The sequence below is a fragment of the Phycodurus eques genome, chromosome 7, assembly GCF_024500275.1.
Source record: "Phycodurus eques isolate BA_2022a chromosome 7, UOR_Pequ_1.1, whole genome shotgun sequence".
NCBI lineage: Eukaryota > Metazoa > Chordata > Actinopteri > Syngnathiformes > Syngnathidae > Phycodurus > Phycodurus eques.
Window position 1 is genome coordinate 22,356,920 of NC_084531.1, and position 18,588 is coordinate 22,375,507.

Sequence of the window (18,588 nt, forward strand, 5' to 3'; positions counted from 1 at the left end):
TAGATGGCAGTAGATAGCCGGAAATCTCATCCTGCCATGCGTGAGTTGCGCCTGTGCATTTTTCTTTTCTTTTTTTTTAACGTAGGCTCTCTCTTCTTTTAGTAGTGAACGTCGTCCATCGAACGTACTTGCCGCCGCGAATTCCGCTAGTCGAGTAGGTCGTTTGACGATCGTCGTTCGTCGTGTGTGGTGCAGTTTTCGGAAGACAAGCTGAGTTGAAATAGACATGTTTTGGTGAACAACAGGGTGCGATTTTTTTTCCCCCCCAAGTCAACAAATCTCCGTGGGACCGAAGGGAGCACGGTGGGTGACGATGTGTGTATTATGTGAGTTTGTAACTTGCTAGCCTTGGCTGCTGTGCTAGTGGATTAGCTTTTAGCTTGCGCGCCGCCATAACCACGTTTGGCCTAACTAGCGCCATTGTTACGGGCGGTGTAAAACTCTAAACAAACACGTTGGTTCTATCCCGTAGTAGTAAAATCAATTATAGCTTGTTTTACTTTAACGTAGATATTCATCCAACTCGATCTGTTTTGGCTTTACGTCTGCGGCTCCACAATGGGTTAGCTAACGTTAGCTAGACAGTTCTGATAATATTAGCCGAACGTAGGTATCACCGTTCCTGTCAACTAACTAACTAAAATTCAATCAACCGACTAGTAGTCAATGTTTTGCAATGTTTGAATGACCGAGTGAAAAAACGACTCAAGTGGCCACAGAGTTTATTTGCATAATACGAGCCGTGTATGTACTACTTTGTAGGGTTAGTTTTTCGTTTTCCTGTGAAGAGAATGGACGGACGGCTGAAGATTAAGAAAGTTATAATTCTGTAATACTGGTTTGAAAAAATAACAATGCACCAATTTCTTAATACCAAGTCAATAGGGATTTAAAGTTTACGCGTCAAACTCTGTTTAATCTAATCTTCAATTTTGTATAACTTTCTTCGTCTTTAGCCTAGTTTCAAAAGGTTGGTTGTAATCATTGGAAAGCTTTCTACACGCAGAAACTGACATCAGTATGAGGTTATTAATTAAAATTAAATTAGATACAGACATAACTGTACTTTGGCCTTTGAGGAAAGATAAAACCTCCTCCATCTATATTTAATCTGAGAATCCAGTATTCTTTATTAATCTGTGTCTGCTTGTGTTGTTTGTAGTTGTGAGGCACCATGGCAGTTGCCTTCCCTTTCCGTGGAGTTCCTGCAGGGATCCCACCCCCGGGTGTCCCCCTTCCACCACAAGTCCCAGACTACATGACTGAGGAGAAACTCCAAGAGAAAGGTTTGCACACGAACCTCAGGTTTCTTGAAGTTTGCTCGAGAATGGACAATGTGAAATTGTGTAATTTTGTGTCGAATGTCCTCTAACTGTACAGCGAGGAAATGGCAGCAGTTGCAAGCAAAGCGCTACTCGGAGAAGCGAAAGTTTGGTTTTGTGGACGCTCAGAAGGAAGACATGCCTCCTGAACATGTCCGTAAGATCATCAGGGACCATGGTGACATGACCAATAGGAAGTTTCGGCATGACAAGAGGGTCTACTTAGGGTAAGAATGTTAATTGTCTAATAACTCCCTTTATTTGCATCATCAGAAAATAATGTATGCATGGTTCAAATATGAGTCACTTTGTCTGAAAACTTTAACTGGCACTGTCTAAATTTAACAGTTTATTTTTTCTTTTTTTTCTTTTTTTGTTTTGTTATAAACAGTGCCCTCAAGTACATGCCCCATGCAGTGCTTAAACTGCTGGAGAACATGCCAATGCCTTGGGAGCAGATCAGAGATGTGCCCGTACTCTACCACATCACTGGAGCCATTTCATTTGTTAATGAAATACCTTGGGTTATCGAGCCAGTTTACATCGCCCAGTGGGGGTAAGGAAGAATATCTCAGGTTATTTTAAGTACTTAGTCAGTATCAGTTAAGTTTGGAAACCTTTTCATTGAATTACATTAGCAATTGTGTACAAACCTCTGGCTGTCCATTTCTCATATGATGTTTTGTATGTAATATGTTGTGGCTTTTAAAATCCTTCTTTCTGCCCACGTTACTGATGAGCTCTACGTTTGGTAATGTTGAATTTCACTGCCGTTTATAGTTTAATTGTGGTACTCTGACTTAGCACCATGTGGATCATGATGCGGCGAGAGAAACGTGATCGTCGACACTTCAAGAGGATGCGTTTCCCGCCATTTGATGATGAGGAGCCGCCGCTGGATTATGCAGACAATATCCTTGATGTAGAACCACTGGAGGCCATTCAAATGGAGCTGGACACGGAGGAGGATAGTCCTGTCGTGGAATGGCTGTATGAGCACCAGCCCCTGAAGGACACTACAAAGTAAAGGCCTCTTGATATATATTTGTTTATTATTTTTTTAATCATTTGCAAAATGTAACCCTAACCTTGCTTTTTATTTCCCTTTAAGGTTTGTGAATGGCACCACTTACCGTCGATGGCAGTTCTCACTCCCCATGATGTCTACGCTGTACCGCTTGGCCAATCAGCTGCTGACAGACTTGGTGGATTACAACTACTTCTACCTGTTTGACCTTAAGGCCTTCTTCACTTCCAAGGCTTTAAATATGGCCATACCCGGAGGACCAAAATTTGAGCCTCTGGTTCGAGACATTAATCTCCAGTAAGAACTGTCAGGCTTCATTAAAATACATATATATTATTTAGGGACTTTCTATTCAATTTAAGGACATATCTTGTGTTGTCTTGTTTTAAGAAAAACCTTTGTGATGTTTTTTTTTTTTTTTTTCTCCAATAGGGATGAAGACTGGAATGAATTCAATGACATCAACAAGATCATCATCAGACAGCCTATCAGGACCGAGTACAAAATTGCCTTCCCCTACCTGTACAACAACTTGCCACACCATGTCCACCTCACCTGGTAGTTTTCCCCCCCTACAGTTTGAATTTCTATTGATTTTAGTATAATAATCATTCAAAAGTGATTTGTTGTAAGGGTATGTTTAATAATTGTTCTTTATATTAGAAGTAATGACTTGTGTTTCACTGGTTGTAAAAAGTCTCCATTCATTGCCCTGTGTACAGGTACCACACACCAAATGTGGTGTTCATCAAGACGGAGGACCCAGATCTTCCAGCGTTTTACTTTGATCCACTGATCAATCCCATTTCACACAGACATTCAGTCAAGGTAGGTGTCTGTCAAAGCTAAACCCAATGGTATATGCACTTACGTCTGTTCATTTGTGTCAAAGTTCTTGACATTTTTAACATGGTTGTTATAACAAAGTCCTTACAAAGCCCCCCTTGCATTGCTCTCCTTGCCTGTGCGTAAGAACTGGGGGAATATTAAAACGAATGATGGCTTTTGTCGCTGGCTGCAGTTGGTCATTCCAAAAATGCTCCCAATGTCTAATTTACCGGAATGATTTTGTGACAGTTCAAATGTCTTACATTTCCGTTGCTACTTCCTGCTTCCATTCAGAGTCAAGAGCCTCTACCCGATGATGACGAGGAGTTTGAGCTTCCTGAGTTTGTAGAGCCCTTCCTCAAGGAGACTCCCCTCTACACTGACAACACAGCCAATGGCATTGCTTTGCTATGGGCGCCGAGACCTTTCAACTTGCGTTCAGGTCGCACCAGGAGAGCCATAGATATCCCTCTCATCAAGAACTGGTGAGCAACCTTGTTGGCAAAATAAAAATCTTTGGGGGGGGGGGGGAAAGAGGATGAGGATAAGGCTCTCAGGTATTTTTTCTTTTTTTGTGTTTTGTGTGTTTTATAGGTATCGTGAACACTGCCCTGCAGGACAGCCAGTGAAAGTACGTGTGTCATACCAGAAACTGCTGAAGTACTATGTGCTCAATGCTCTCAAACACAGACCACCTAAGGCCCAGAAAAAGAGGTGTGCCTCACAGTATATTTTAGTTTTATCCAAGATGTTGTCATATTTCCAATTGAAGCTTATTTGCTCATCAGCTTGGATTTGCTGTTAAGAGTTGTTTTGTTTGCCTTGTAGGTATCTGTTCCGTTCCTTCAAGGCCACAAAGTTCTTTCAGTCCACCAAGCTTGACTGGGTGGAGGTGGGCCTGCAGGTCTGCCGACAGGGTTACAACATGCTCAATCTGCTTATCCACCGAAAGAACCTCAACTACCTGCATTTGGACTACAACTTCAACTTGAAGCCTGTCAAGACACTGACCACAAAGGTGCAGACTCAAAGCCAAAGCATTTTCAATTTGCATATATATTTTAACATAAAGCAGTAAACCTTAAGTATTTGTTTGTTTAGGAGTCTGTGGGTCTTTATTTTTGTCCACTTGACATTTTGTTTTTGCCCCCAGGAACGTAAAAAGTCAAGATTTGGCAATGCTTTCCACCTCTGTAGAGAGGTGTTGCGACTCAGCAAGCTGGTGGTGGACAGCCATGTACAATACAGATTGGGAAATGTGGACGCGTTCCAGGTCATGTCAGCTCTTTATACCCCAAAACGTTATCCCTCTGAATTTTGGAAGCAGTTTCGTTTGCCTAAAACCAGAACTCTCTCTTTTGTATTGTAGTTGGCTGATGGGCTGCAGTACATCTTTGCTCATGTGGGACAGCTGACTGGCATGTACCGCTACAAGTACAAGCTGATGAGACAAATCCGGATGTGCAAAGATCTGAAACATCTCATATACTACCGCTTCAATACTGTAAGTATTATTGGTTAACAAACTGCAACATCAATGAGTATTCAAGTCTTCTTTTTTTTGTATCCTACTGATATGACTATTATTGTGTCACAACAGAAAATCTGAAAGAAATCCTTCATTGCCTTTGGATTCATGTTTTGTTTGTTTACTCAGGGTCCAGTTGGAAAGGGACCAGGTTGTGGCTTTTGGGCACCTGGATGGAGGGTGTGGCTTTTCTTCATGAGGGGCATCACACCACTGTTGGAGAGGTGGCTTGGAAATCTGCTGGCCAGGCAATTTGAAGGTTGGCCACATTCATACGATGCTCATCATTGTATTTTATTTAGCATCACTTCCCAACTATTTACCAAATAACAGTTGCCGCAGGAGCTTGTAGCGATGCTACATGTTTTCTGTAACCATGAAAACTTTGTTTATAAGTAAAACTGTAAATTATACAGCATGTGATCACTGATAATTCTAATCATTCAGTTATATATTGTGGAAAGGGGTGGAGATCAAGTTACGCAAAGTTCTGGTCTCTTGAAATCCCATGTTCAGTTTTGTTCAACCCCCACTTACAGGGCGTCACTCCAAGGGTGTGGCCAAGACTGTGACCAAACAGCGTGTGGAGTCGCACTTTGACCTGGAGTTGCGTGCCGCTGTGATGCACGACATCTTGGACATGATGCCTGAGGGCATCAAACAGAACAAAGCCAGAACCATCCTGCAGCACCTCAGTGAGTCTTGGAGGTGCTGGAAGGCCAACATTCCGTGGAAGGTTGGTACCTCACAAGCTTTTACCCCGTGGAAGGGCATGACCACGTTGTGATATAATAGGAATTGTAAATGTAAACTCTCGATGACTTAAAAATCCCCCCACCCACCCCTGACAGGTTCCCGGCTTGCCAACACCCATTGAGAACATGATCCTGCGCTACGTGAAGGCCAAAGCTGACTGGTGGACCAACACGGCCCACTACAACCGTGAGCGAATCCGCCGTGGGGCCACTGTAGACAAGACGGTCTGCAAAAAGAACTTGGGAAGACTGACCCGTTTGTACCTGAAGGCTGAGCAGGAGAGACAGCATAACTACTTGAAGGTATTGCACAAACGTAAAAAAAAACTTGCGCTGTACTGGTTCTCTTTTATGAAATCCTCTTCACGAAGGCGCACTTGCATTGGTCTGCTTGCATGTGCGTAAGAACTGGAGGAATATTACATTTAATGGTGGCTTTTGATTACTGGCTGCAGCTGCAGTTGACTTGTCACCATTAAGACATTACTTGACGTAAGATAGTCTCAAATGTTACCACTGTAACTATACTTTTCTAACACTTTAAGTGGTTATGATTTGCCGACAGGATGGTCCCTACATCACAGCTGAGGAAGCTGTTGCCATTTACACCACAACTGTTCACTGGCTCGAAAGTCGACGTTTCTCGCCAATCCCCTTCCCTCCACTGTCATACAAACATGACACCAAGCTGTTAATCCTGGCCCTGGAGAGGCTCAAAGAGGCTTACAGGTAAGCACCTGTTCAACTGTTGATATTGATTAACACTTACAATATGTCTTTATTGATATCTCATTTGTGTGCGTGTTCTAGTGTAAAATCTCGCTTGAACCAGTCTCAGAGAGAAGAGCTTGGGCTGATCGAGCAGGCTTATGACAACCCTCACGAAGCTCTGTCCAGGATCAAGCGTCACCTGCTCACACAGCGAGCCTTCAAAGAGGTCAGCAAAGATTGGACCAGGTTTTCTCTTGAAAGCAATGATCATGCTTGATGTTGATTAAGAAAAAAAACATGCTTAAATTGTAAATCAGCTTTTTTTTTTTTTTTTTTTTTTTTTTTTTAATGATGTTTATTTTTTTGCTGTAAATTCTTTGCAGGAATATTAGCTGTTGCATCCAAAGCCAGCTCATCACACTCAGCCCTTGTTTGTTCTTTTTCTAGGTGGGTATTGAGTTCATGGACCTTTACAGCCACCTGGTGCCGGTGTATGATGTAGAGCCCCTGGAGAAGATCACAGATGCCTATCTTGATCAGTATCTGTGGTATGAAGCAGACAAGAGGCGACTCTTCCCGCCCTGGATCAAACCAGCTGACACTGAACCACCTCCATTGCTCGTCTACAAGTGGTGCCAAGGTCAGACTTTAATCATATGAAAAAATGTGGTGTAGTATGTACTGAATCTTTATGAATGAAACCTCCAATGTATACTACAATAGCTGGGCTGAGTTGTTATACTTCTTCCTTGCAGGCATTAACAACTTGCAGGATGTTTGGGAAACTGCAGAAGGAGAGTGCAACGTGATGTTAGAGTCACGCTATGAGAAGATGTACGAGAAGATTGATTTGACGTTGCTCAACAGGCTACTGCGTCTTATTGTCGACCACAACATAGCTGATTATATGACAGCCAAGAACAATGTGGTCATCAACTACAAGGTAAACGATAATTTACTCAAACAATTTTCAAAATATTTTCATATTCTGCATTACTAGATGTTTGTAACCCTGGTTTAAATATTTTTTTAATTCTTTACTAGGACATGAACCATACAAACTCTTACGGGATCATCAGGGGACTCCAGTTTGCCTCGTTCATTGTACAGTACTACGGTCTGGTAATGGATCTGCTGGTGCTCGGTCTGCACCGTGCCAGCGAGATGGCAGGTCCACCCCAAATGCCCAATGACTTCCTCAGTTTCCAAGATACGGCAACAGAGAGTGCCCACCCAATCCGGCTGTACTGCCGTTACATTGACCGCATCCACATCTTCTTCAGGTTAGATTTACTCAGCCCTTCCTGGTGTTCTGTTTGGAAGTAAAACTCTGTGGCAGCACACCTCTGATGGACAAAATTACATCCTCAGAATTGATATAATTGTCATTGTCTGTGACATTCGTCCGATATTACATTTTTGGTAGTATATGTGAATCTTGACTAGGGCTCTGGACTGTGACCAAATTGATCGCATATGCAACCTTTTTTTCAGTTTATGCGATCAAAAATGTAATTGTCGCATTTGCACGAGTACGTTTTAATGGTATAATGTCGCCTTTTTTCCATTACAATCTCATCCTCCTGCGCGAGAGTGCTGTGATGCTGTGTCAATCATTATGAATTCCATTTGAGCTAAACGCGACACGCTGCAATATGATTTGCTGCCTGATATGACACGCTATCATCATAGCACCGGCGCATACATGCGCACCACATACAGTGGTGTGAGAGTGTGGAAAAGGTTATAAAGCCATTTCTTAAGCTTTGGGACTCCAGCGAACCACAGTGAGAGCCATTATGTCTGGTACTGCTCGTTGCGGACAAACTTCTTGTTCACATTAACATATTTTGCAAATATCATATCTCAGGTCACTGTCAATCAAAAGTCTGGTATGCCGTGGTCATGCTGTACCTCCTCAAAAAATGGTGTGACGCACCAGTGCTACTAGTGCAAAAGTTAGTGTAGAGCCCTGTTGGCCTTTTAATTTCATTACCAAATGATAACTTTTTTTCATGCCTTTATCAGGTTTTCTGCTGATGAGGCAAGGGACCTCATTCAGAGGTACCTGACGGAGCACCCTGACCCAAATAATGAGAACATTGTGGGCTACAACAATAAAAAATGCTGGCCCCGTGATGCCCGCATGAGACTGATGAAGCATGATGTCAATCTGTAAGTCCTCAACCCCCCCCCCCCCGTCCTTTTAAAAAATTTTTTTTTTTTAATATATATATATATAAGTTCGCACAGGTTAAAGTAGTCTATGACAGATGGCCATGACCTTTTTTGTTTGTTTGTTTATTTATCAGTGGTCGTGCTGTCTTCTGGGACATCAAGAACCGCCTGCCAAGGTCAGTGACCACAGTCCAGTGGGAGAACAGCTTTGTGTCAGTCTACAGCAAAGACAACCCCAACCTGCTCTTCAACATGTGCGGCTTTGAGTGCCGCATCTTGCCCAAATGTCGAACAAGCTATGAGGAGTTTACCCATAAGGATGGTGTCTGGAATTTGCAGAATGAGGTGGGAAAACACCAACTACAGAGTTTAACCTTTGTCATTTGTATCATTAATGGTCCTTCCTAGAGTGATATTATAACCCATTACGACGGTACGGTACTGAATGATTATTTCTTACTATGTTTTCATTTATAGGTTACCAAAGAGAGGACGGCTCAGTGTTTCCTGCGTGTGGATGATGAATCAATGCAGCGCTTCCACAACAGGGTGCGACAGATCCTAATGGCCTCAGGCTCAACCACGTTCACAAAGGTAAACAGAGCAAAGCTATAAACCTGCTTAGTTAAAAAATGACACGCATGTTGTTGTCAAACTAGAATGTGTATCATAATGTCCCCTCATTTCTACTTCCAGATTGTAAACAAATGGAACACAGCTCTTATTGGCCTGATGACCTACTTCCGTGAAGCAGTGGTCAACACCCAGGAGCTGCTGGATCTGCTGGTCAAGTGTGAGAACAAGATTCAGACACGTATCAAGATTGGGCTGAACTCTAAAATGCCTAGCCGTTTTCCGCCTGTCGTTTTCTACACTCCCAAAGAGTTGGGCGGCCTGGGCATGTTGTCCATGGGTCACGTGCTCATACCACAGTCTGATCTGCGGTAAGTCGGAACCCATATATTTTGCTTGATGTGAAAACTACAGGTAGTTATTTGTATGTTGTTCTTTTAAACTCTTCTCTCCCTGTCAGTTGGTCCAAGCAGACAGATGTGGGAATCACCCACTTCAGGTCGGGAATGAGTCACGAAGAGGACCAGTTGATTCCAAATTTGTATCGTTACATTCAGCCATGGGAAAGTGAGTTCATCGACTCCCAGAGGGTGTGGGCTGAGTATGCCCTCAAGAGGCAGGAGGCCATTGCACAGAACAGGTATGCTCCTCTGCAGATTATTGGTTTTAAATACGTGTCACCAGGTAACATTTGATTTAGTCATTTGTCTGCTGTTGGGATTTTTTTAACATGCAGAAATAGGCCTGTCACAATAATTACGATATCGACTTACTGTTCGATAAATTAAATGGTCATGCTAGTTTTTCCGGACTTGATCAATTGCCATTGTTGTGGCGAGCCGGCGTGTGGATCACACAGTGAGCCGACAGAGTTGGACGGCTAGCCGCTAGTTGCTCATGGAACGCCGCCGGACCGGTACACTCTTGCCAGTGTTGGCTCCGTCCAATACACCACACTCCACAGCTTCGCTCCTTATGCAGCATGTAGATTCACACAACGGAGACACCACTTAAGGGAAAGTTAACTGTATGTTGTCGCGAGCTAACGAGCCAGTTTACGAGGTAACAAGCTAGCCTGTGAGCTAATGAGCTAGTGAGTTGAGCTAAACAGCTCGCTCCACTGCAGCGATGTCGTTCAAAACATCAGCACTTCGCTCTGCGTTGTGTGTGTTAGTCCGCAATTAACACAAACATGGAAGCATTAACTGTTTATTAAGCGTAACCTCAGTGGTGCATGTTATTCAGCCAGTAATAGACGACAGCGAACGTCAACATATATATGAATGACAGGTGAAGGGCTCGTTTTCAGCAGACTGACCACATAGTAGCCCTGTTTACATGGAGACTTTTTTGTCATTCCGATTGAAATCATTCAGATTGACGATCTCTGGTCAACTGTTTAGATGTGACGTGAGCTGTTCCGATCGAGTGTTTACATGATGTGCACTACATTTAATTTGAACAGCCATGAGACATGCGCACGTCGTCGTGAATTTGACATCATATATCAAGATGGAGTTCTGTCATCTATTTCATCATTTAGCACAGTAGTTTAGCACATTTATAAAAAAGAAAAGAAAAATGCTTGATTATAAACAACTCATAAGTAGTTAACAATATCTCCCTCGCATATGAGCTCTGTCGGAAGCCGCCATATTTGCGCCGTGCTTAACAATGACGTCACCGTACATTTACATAGAGACGAAGCATTCCTGTGAAACCGTATTAAATTCCTTTTGAATTTGACCTGTTTATTCCGAATTAGGTGTTTATATGGAGCAGTTTGGGCTGCTAAACAGATTATTATCAGAATAGAAGGCTCCATATAAACCAGGCTTGTCTTGCAGCTCTTTATTTCAGACCGAGGGGGATCCATATCACAGAGTAAAGATTTTTTTTTTTATATATAAACCAGGGGAAATTATAATCATAACAATAATAATAGCGATAATACTGATTTAAAAGCAAAACAAACAAAAAATAATAATAAAATAACGGCTGGCCTTATTTTCTGTGATTTCAGAGGTATTAAAAAAACACCACCAATATCGTTTATCGTGATAGTTTGTGGGAAGATATATCATCTTGAAAAAATGGTTATCGTGACAGGCCTATGCTGAACATGGGTCAGTTTTGTCTGGAAAATGTTCACATTTATCATATTTATAATCCCATAAGGGGCAACTCAGTTCACACTGCTTTATATTTTTGGAATGCATGTCAATTCAGTAGATATCAAGTGAAATGCATTTGGTCATTTTTCCCCATGCATTTCTAATTTTCGTTAACAATACAGAAAGAGCTTGAATTCCAATTGAAACAAATGTTCCTTTGTGTTCTGTCTTCCAGGCGACTGACCTTGGAGGATTTAGAAGACTCGTGGGACAGAGGAATCCCACGTATCAACACGCTTTTCCAAAAGGACAGACACACGCTGGCCTATGACAAAGGCTGGAGAGTCAGGACTGATTTTAAACAATACCAGGTACAACAGAAAGACGTTTGATTGAAATGTATCTTATATTTCAAATCTAAACTATTTCCTGTTAACCTGAACATGTGATGACTGAAGTGATACTGACATGTTAAATATTAAATGGTAAACACTGCTGTAAGTATATATTAATGTCTCTCTGTGGATTGCAGGTGCTGAAGCAGAATCCGTTCTGGTGGACCCACCAGAGGCATGACGGTAAACTGTGGAACCTCAACAACTACCGCACAGACATGATCCAGGCTCTGGGTGGCGTGGAGGGCATCCTGGAACACACACTCTTCAAAGGCACTTACTTTCCAACCTGGGAGGGTCTCTTCTGGTGAGAAAATATGTGAAAGCTGTCATCTAACTTCAATATAATCCTGATACATACATACTTAAAATCTTGTCTTTCAAACAAAGTGTTTCTTGTTGTTGTTTTTTTTTTGTTTTTTGTTTTTTTTGGTCAATGTGTTGAATCATTGCATCTGCATCAATTTTCTTTCTTTTGGTATGTAGGGAGAAGGCGAGTGGCTTTGAAGAATCTATGAAGTGGAAGAAGCTGACAAATGCTCAGAGATCTGGTCTCAACCAAATCCCCAACCGTCGCTTTACTCTCTGGTGGTCGCCCACAATCAACAGAGCCAATGTAAGTCCAACAATAGAATTACTACTTTCTAGTATAAATACATTTTTGTAAAAGATTATATAGTTTCAAAATCTCTACACAAGCTAATAGTTTCCTCTCTCTCCTTGCTTGTAGGTATATGTGGGTTTCCAAGTGCAACTTGACCTAACCGGAATCTTCATGCATGGAAAAATTCCAACCCTGAAGATCTCACTCATTCAGATCTTCAGAGCTCACTTGTGGCAGAAGATCCATGAGAGCATTGTCATGGATCTTTGTCAGGTAGGTTTTATTTATTTCGTATTATTTTCTGCTATGTGAGTTCTATTGTATAACAGAAAATCAAAGACTATAATCCCAATTTATTCTGGTCCAAATGTGAATGTGTTTTTGTTTTCAGGTTTTTGACCAGGAGCTAGATGCTCTAGAGATTGAGACTGTGCAGAAGGAGACCATCCACCCCAGGAAGTCGTACAAGATGAACTCATCCTGTGCTGACATTCTGCTTTTTGCGTCCTACAAGTGGAACGTCTCTCGGCCGTCTTTGCTGGCAGATTCAAAGTATGAAATTACAATATAAGAAAATACCTCTAAACAGTTAAAAGGTGAAAATTCTGTATGATCATGTATAAAATTGCTGGTAAATGTTTTTCTGCTCTTGCAGGGATGTGATGGACAGCACCACCACACAAAAGTACTGGATTGACATTCAGCTGCGTTGGGGTGACTATGACTCACATGACATTGAGCGCTACGCCAGGGCCAAGTTCTTGGACTACACCACCGACAACATGAGTATCTATCCTTCCCCCACTGGAGTGCTCATTGCCATTGATTTGGCTTACAACCTCCACAGGTTGGTATTGTTCCAATTACTTAATTAATATTGTTCCAACTATAAAATGAGATTAAATGTGCATGCTCTGTGGAAATATTAACCGCAACATGATCATCCATCCATCCATTTTCTGTACCGCTTATCCTCACTTGGGTCACAGATATGATGGAGCCTATCCCAGCTGGTTCTGGGCGAGAGGCGGGGTACACACTGAATTGGTCACCAGTTTTTGGCAAACCATTTTTAAATTCTGCATTTCTTTTCTTTGTGCAGTGGCTATGGAAACTGGTTCCCAGGCAGCAAGCCTTTGATCCAGCAGGCCATGGCCAAGATCATGAAGGCCAACCCTGCCCTGTATGTGCTCAGGGAGCGCATCCGCAAGGGTCTGCAGCTCTACTCCTCAGAGCCCACTGAGCCCTACCTGTCCTCACAGAACTACGGTGAACTTTTCTCGAACCAAATCATCTGGTTTGTAGATGACACCAATGTCTACAGAGTCACCATCCACAAGGTGTGTGCTGACTCATGCGCTTTATCTTTAAGAATATTCTTTAAGTAAAATACTATCAGCAGAGCTGCTAACCGATAAAAGTTCACATCCTGAACAATTTGTCCAAATTTGTATGAATTTCCATATTTTCCTAATTTTGTCAAGAACATTTCTGCGTGACAGTCATAACCATAATTGTTAATAAATTATGGCTTCAATATTTGTCATTTTACTGTTTTTTATTACATCAACTTTGTAATGGTGGAAGCAGTTTCAGCCTGAATCAAAGTACCAGTATATGAGATTTCGACGTTCCATCATCAAAGATATCTGTGTCTATGGAGTAATTCCTTTGCCAAGTCAGTTTTAACCCCCTAAAAAAATAAATCCACTCTATTAAAGCAGATTAATCAGATATCAAACTTAAAACTCAGCACCCTATTTTGCAAACAAACAAATAACTGCTGATAGACTGAATTGGAAAGTTTATGTATGGACAGTAGTTCTGGTTTCTATTTATTTTAATTTTCTTCTTGTAAGCGTACAAGAAGTACATGTGCGAAGAAGAAATGTATTGCTATTTATATATTACATATATATCCATCCACAATTGATGTTGAAACGATGCAAATTTCCCCATTGTGGGACTAATAAAGGTTATCTTACAAATATTCATTCATAATAAATATAGTTTTAACCTGCCTACGTTCTGAAGTGAAGTGTGCAGTGACATACTAATTAATTTCCGGTTCAGATGCAGCACCGGTCTTATTTTATATCTCTAAACACGTATTAATTGGCCTGTTGTTGTTTTTTTGTTCAAAGTTGGTTACTTTCCGCAAAAATGCGGTTCCAGCCAGACCTATGTGACAATTATATTGTATTGGGGTGTAATAAAGTAGTATGCACCAAGCAGCTGTTCAATGTGAATGCGCCAGTAATGTCAGATGCTGGATTTTGTTTTAGTCCCCCCCCCCCCCCAATATCCGGAACAATCAGTGTTACAGGCCGTAACGAGTCAACGTTCACTGAAAATCACAATCAAAAAGTACGGATGTCACTTAACATTTGGCAACTCTGTATCAGTTATCTCTATCGGACCCATCTAATGTTCAGATGTATTTTTTACCTTTCACCAGACCTTTGAGGGCAACTTGACCACCAAACCCATCAATGGAGCCATTTTCATCTTCAACCCCAGGACTGGACAGCTCTTCCTCAAGATCATTCACACATCTGTGTGGGCTGGACAAAAACGTCTGGGACAGGTAACAGCATAGAACATAAATTGCCTGTGCTGATATTCAGTGATCACAATGATGGAGTTCCTTTTTGTCTTTGGAGGGCAATCAGAGCAAAGATACCATTAGCTGCTTCTCTTTCAGCAACCATTATTATTGGGAATGTGACTAACATTAGGTGTCCATTTTGCTGATTTGAAGTGAAAATAAAAATGGTCATATCCACTAATTATGCATTTTGATTTCCTTTCAGCTGGCTAAATGGAAGACAGCTGAAGAAGTTGCCGCATTGATCCGCTCTCTGCCTGTGGAGGAGCAACCGAAGCAGATCATTGTGACAAGGAAGGGAATGCTGGACCCTCTGGAGGTAAGACCGTCAGTCTCACCAACTACCGCTACTATTGGATTAATTATTAGCGCTGCATGTTCACATAATGTCAACACTTTACAATTCTAATGGCGTCCTTCTCTTGCTACAGGTCCACTTGCTTGACTTCCCCAACATTGTGATCAAGGGCTCTGAGTTACAGCTGCCCTTCCAGGCCTGTCTGAAGGTGGAGAAGTTTGGTGACCTGATCCTGAAAGCAACCGAGCCCCAGATGGTCCTGTTCAACCTTTACGATGATTGGCTTAAGACCATTTCGTCTTACACAGTGAGTCTTCCTCTGAACCACCAAAATGCTGATGTTTTAATGTCCGTGGTTCTTTGGCTATCATGAGATTATCAGAAAAACTAAACTGATTAAATACTAATTTGGTTGCGTATGACGTTTGTCTGTGGTTTGCTCCATTTCTATAGGCCTTCTCCCGACTCATCCTGATCCTCAGAGCACTCCACGTCAACAATGACCGTGCCAAAGTGATCCTCAAACCCGATAAGACCACCATCACTGAGCCTCATCACATTTGGCCCACTCTCACTGACGAGGAATGGATCAAGGTGGAAGTGCAACTTAAAGACCTCATTCTGGCTGACTACGGCAAAAAGAACAAGTAAGTCTTCCATCTGGGCTGAACCAAGTTTAAATTTTGTGTGAACCATGAGGAACAGGACAAAAGAATTTTGCACGCTGACCCAACACGTCTGCTGCTTCTCCCTCCCCAGTGTGAACGTGGCGTCATTGACTCAATCCGAGATCCGTGACATCATCCTGGGTATGGAGATCTCTGCTCCCTCGCAGCAACGCCAGCAGATTGCTGAGATTGAGAAGCAGACCAAAGAACAGTCGCAGCTCACTGCCACACAGACGCGCACCGTCAACAAACACGGCGATGAGATCATCACTTCCACCACATCCAACTACGAGACGCAGACCTTCTCCTCCAAGACAGAATGGAGGGTCAGGTATGTATTAGATTGAGCAATTTGTCTATAGAGGCAGCACTGAAACTAAACGATTAAGCAGAAAGTCAATATGTTTACAGTGAAAAAAACCCTGCCTTTTATGTTTCATTATTCACAAATTTACTTTTTTTTTTTTTTTTTTTTTTCCTTCTCTTTCTTCCAAGAAAGAGAAGGAATTTATAGTTTAGTATTATTACCAGTTTACACTAAAATAGGCAAGTTAAATTTTGGGGGGTTCAATTCGTGGCAGAGCTCAGCCCCTATTTTGGTGGTTTACTGGAGTTTCTATATTGAGTAATAAGTTTAAACGCTCTGTACTTCCCCTGCCAGGGCTATATCTGCTGCCAACCTCCATCTCCGCACCAACCACATTTACGTGTCATCTGATGACATCAAGGAGACAGGATACACCTACATCCTGCCCAAGAATGTCCTCAAGAAGTTCATCTGCATTTCAGATTTACGTGCACAGGTATGTCCCGGTAATTTACTATGTTGAAAATTCATAATGATTGCAGTTGTCTTTAATGACACCCGTGCAGAATAAACCTCAATAGTATACAGTAATATTGTTTTATGTTCCAGATTGCAGGCTACCTTTACGGCACCAGCCCACCTGACAACCCACAAGTGAAGGAGATCCGTTGTATCGTCATGGTTCCTCAATGGGGGACGCACCAGACTGTCCACCTGCCCAACCAGCTGCCAGGACATGAATATCTGAAAGTGAGATTGGGGGGGACCACTTCCCTCTTAGCAAGGGCTCTTTTGTTCTGGAGACAGTGTAACCGATGTATAAAATATGTGAAGTATTAATACTGAAATGTCTTCCTCTCTCAAAGGAAATGGAACCCCTCGGTTGGATCCACACGCAGCCTAATGAGTCACCACAGCTGTCCCCTCAGGATGTGACCACCCATGCCAAGATCATGGCTGACAATCCCTCTTGGGATGGAGAAAAGACCATCATCATCACATGCAGGTAAACATTGTAGCTCAGGGTATTTGTGCTTGCGATTGGAATTGTTGACTCAAAGTCATGCCAAAAGAAGTTGGAATATAAAGGTATGTAGCTTTATGTCTTGAAGTTGTACAATGACAGTCAACCATTTGATGCAGTTAAGTTGCTATTGGAGAAAAAAAAACGGTGTGCAACCTGGTTTTACAACAGTGGTAAAAGTTAATTTAATGTTGAATTTCTAGCTTCACGCCAGGCTCATGCACGCTGACGGCCTACAAGTTGACGCCGAGCGGCTACGAGTGGGGTCGACAGAACACGGACAAGGGTAACAACCCCAAAGGCTACCTGCCGTCCCACTACGAGAGAGTCCAGATGCTGCTCTCTGACCGCTTCCTGGGCTTCTTTATGGTACCAGGTCAAGTTTCCTGGAACTACAATTTCATGGGTCAGTACCTTTGCCCTTGTTATTGTGCTGTAGAGTAGAGGTGTCGTTTGCCAGCATCGATATTTCAATTCAGCTTTTAGTGATATTATTTTTACCACCCTTCCTCTTCTTTTCCATCCAGGTGTGCGCCATGACCCGAACATGAAATACGACCTGCAACTGGCCAACCCCAAGGAGTTCTACCACGAAGTCCATCGACCATCGCACTTCCTAAACTTTGCCTCGTTACAGGAGGGTGAAATCTACAATGCTGACCGTGAGGATATGTATGGTTGAGCGGAAAGACTCATTTTATGGGTGGCCCTGTTAGAATCACGCTTGTCAAAGGTTATCTTGAAAACCTGTAACTGTTGTTTGGACATTTTAATGTTAAAACTAGACACCTATTCTTGTTATTCCTCCCATATTTCCTTCAGTTTGTTTCCACAGTCCCCTCTTGTTGTACTGAGACTTCTCCATCAATATGCAGTCTTTGTTTTTTGAGGGAGGTTCTGGTACATCAAATGTGCATTTGTTTCTGATTATTTGTACACAGAACTAGTGTGTAATATTATCATGATTGTTTCAAAGGCCGAAGTACTTGCTCCTGGCATTTGAGAAGTAAAATGTTGAGTTCCATGTCAGTTAATTCCCTATTGTTATATTGTGACATTTTTGTTTGGGTTTAAATAAAGATGGCATTTTATACATTAAGTTCCCTTTTCTCATTTCACTTCTGTTTCCAACCACATTAGAATAGCTTTAAATTTCCCCCCCAAAATGTTTCAACTCAAATCAGAAATGTATTTTTTTTGGTTTTGTTTTGAACACACTTATCCTCATTAGGGTTGAGGGTGAGGCAGAGCCTGTCTCAGTTCTCTTTGGGCTAGAGACATGGTGCACCCTAGACTGGTCGCCAGCCAATATCAGGGCACACATAGACAAAGTATAATTCACTTTCATGCCTCCGGGCAGTTTGAGTCCTCAATGAGCACCGGTGAGGGTGAGAAAGTATATCGACCTGTAAACTGAGCTTTGCTTTTTGGCTGATTCTTTGTCGCCATCTCCTTCAAAAAATATTTGAAAAGATCTGAAGTCACCCCAGGCAGTCATTTGTTAAGATTTCAGCCCACTTAAGCTATTGAAATACTTGACTTGGAAAAACAATAGCTGACTTTACTAACCTAGTGAACCTATTGAGAGTATGCTAATAGTAAATTGCTTCAAATGTTTATTTTAATATTGCTGTATGGGGTGTCATAG

At 42.1% G+C, this 18,588-nt stretch overlaps 1 protein-coding gene across 1 annotated transcript; it reads left to right on the forward strand.

Moving 5' to 3' along the window:
* The first annotated feature begins 72 nt into the window (after window positions 1–72).
* prpf8 (pre-mRNA processing factor 8) lies at window positions 73–18,039 on the forward strand. The gene is made up of 43 exons (XM_061681494.1): window positions 73–303; window positions 1,163–1,286; window positions 1,381–1,549; window positions 1,714–1,878; window positions 2,127–2,345; window positions 2,434–2,646; window positions 2,782–2,907; window positions 3,072–3,177; window positions 3,472–3,662; window positions 3,772–3,891; window positions 4,006–4,195; window positions 4,331–4,450; window positions 4,547–4,681; window positions 4,835–4,964; window positions 5,245–5,441; window positions 5,557–5,763; window positions 6,026–6,189; window positions 6,271–6,397; window positions 6,619–6,811; window positions 6,927–7,114; window positions 7,216–7,454; window positions 8,200–8,346; window positions 8,484–8,694; window positions 8,827–8,943; window positions 9,046–9,293; window positions 9,383–9,562; window positions 11,272–11,407; window positions 11,569–11,738; window positions 11,918–12,047; window positions 12,162–12,308; window positions 12,427–12,587; window positions 12,691–12,882; window positions 13,138–13,375; window positions 14,494–14,622; window positions 14,849–14,962; window positions 15,075–15,248; window positions 15,395–15,588; window positions 15,701–15,940; window positions 16,271–16,412; window positions 16,526–16,666; window positions 16,783–16,922; window positions 17,144–17,346; window positions 17,468–18,039. Exons 2-43 carry the CDS (start codon window positions 1,175–1,177, stop codon window positions 17,620–17,622), a joined length of 7,020 nt encoding a protein of 2,339 aa, XP_061537478.1. The 5' UTR covers window positions 73–303; window positions 1,163–1,174; the 3' UTR covers window positions 17,623–18,039.
* Window positions 18,040–18,588: the final 549 nt, after the last annotated feature.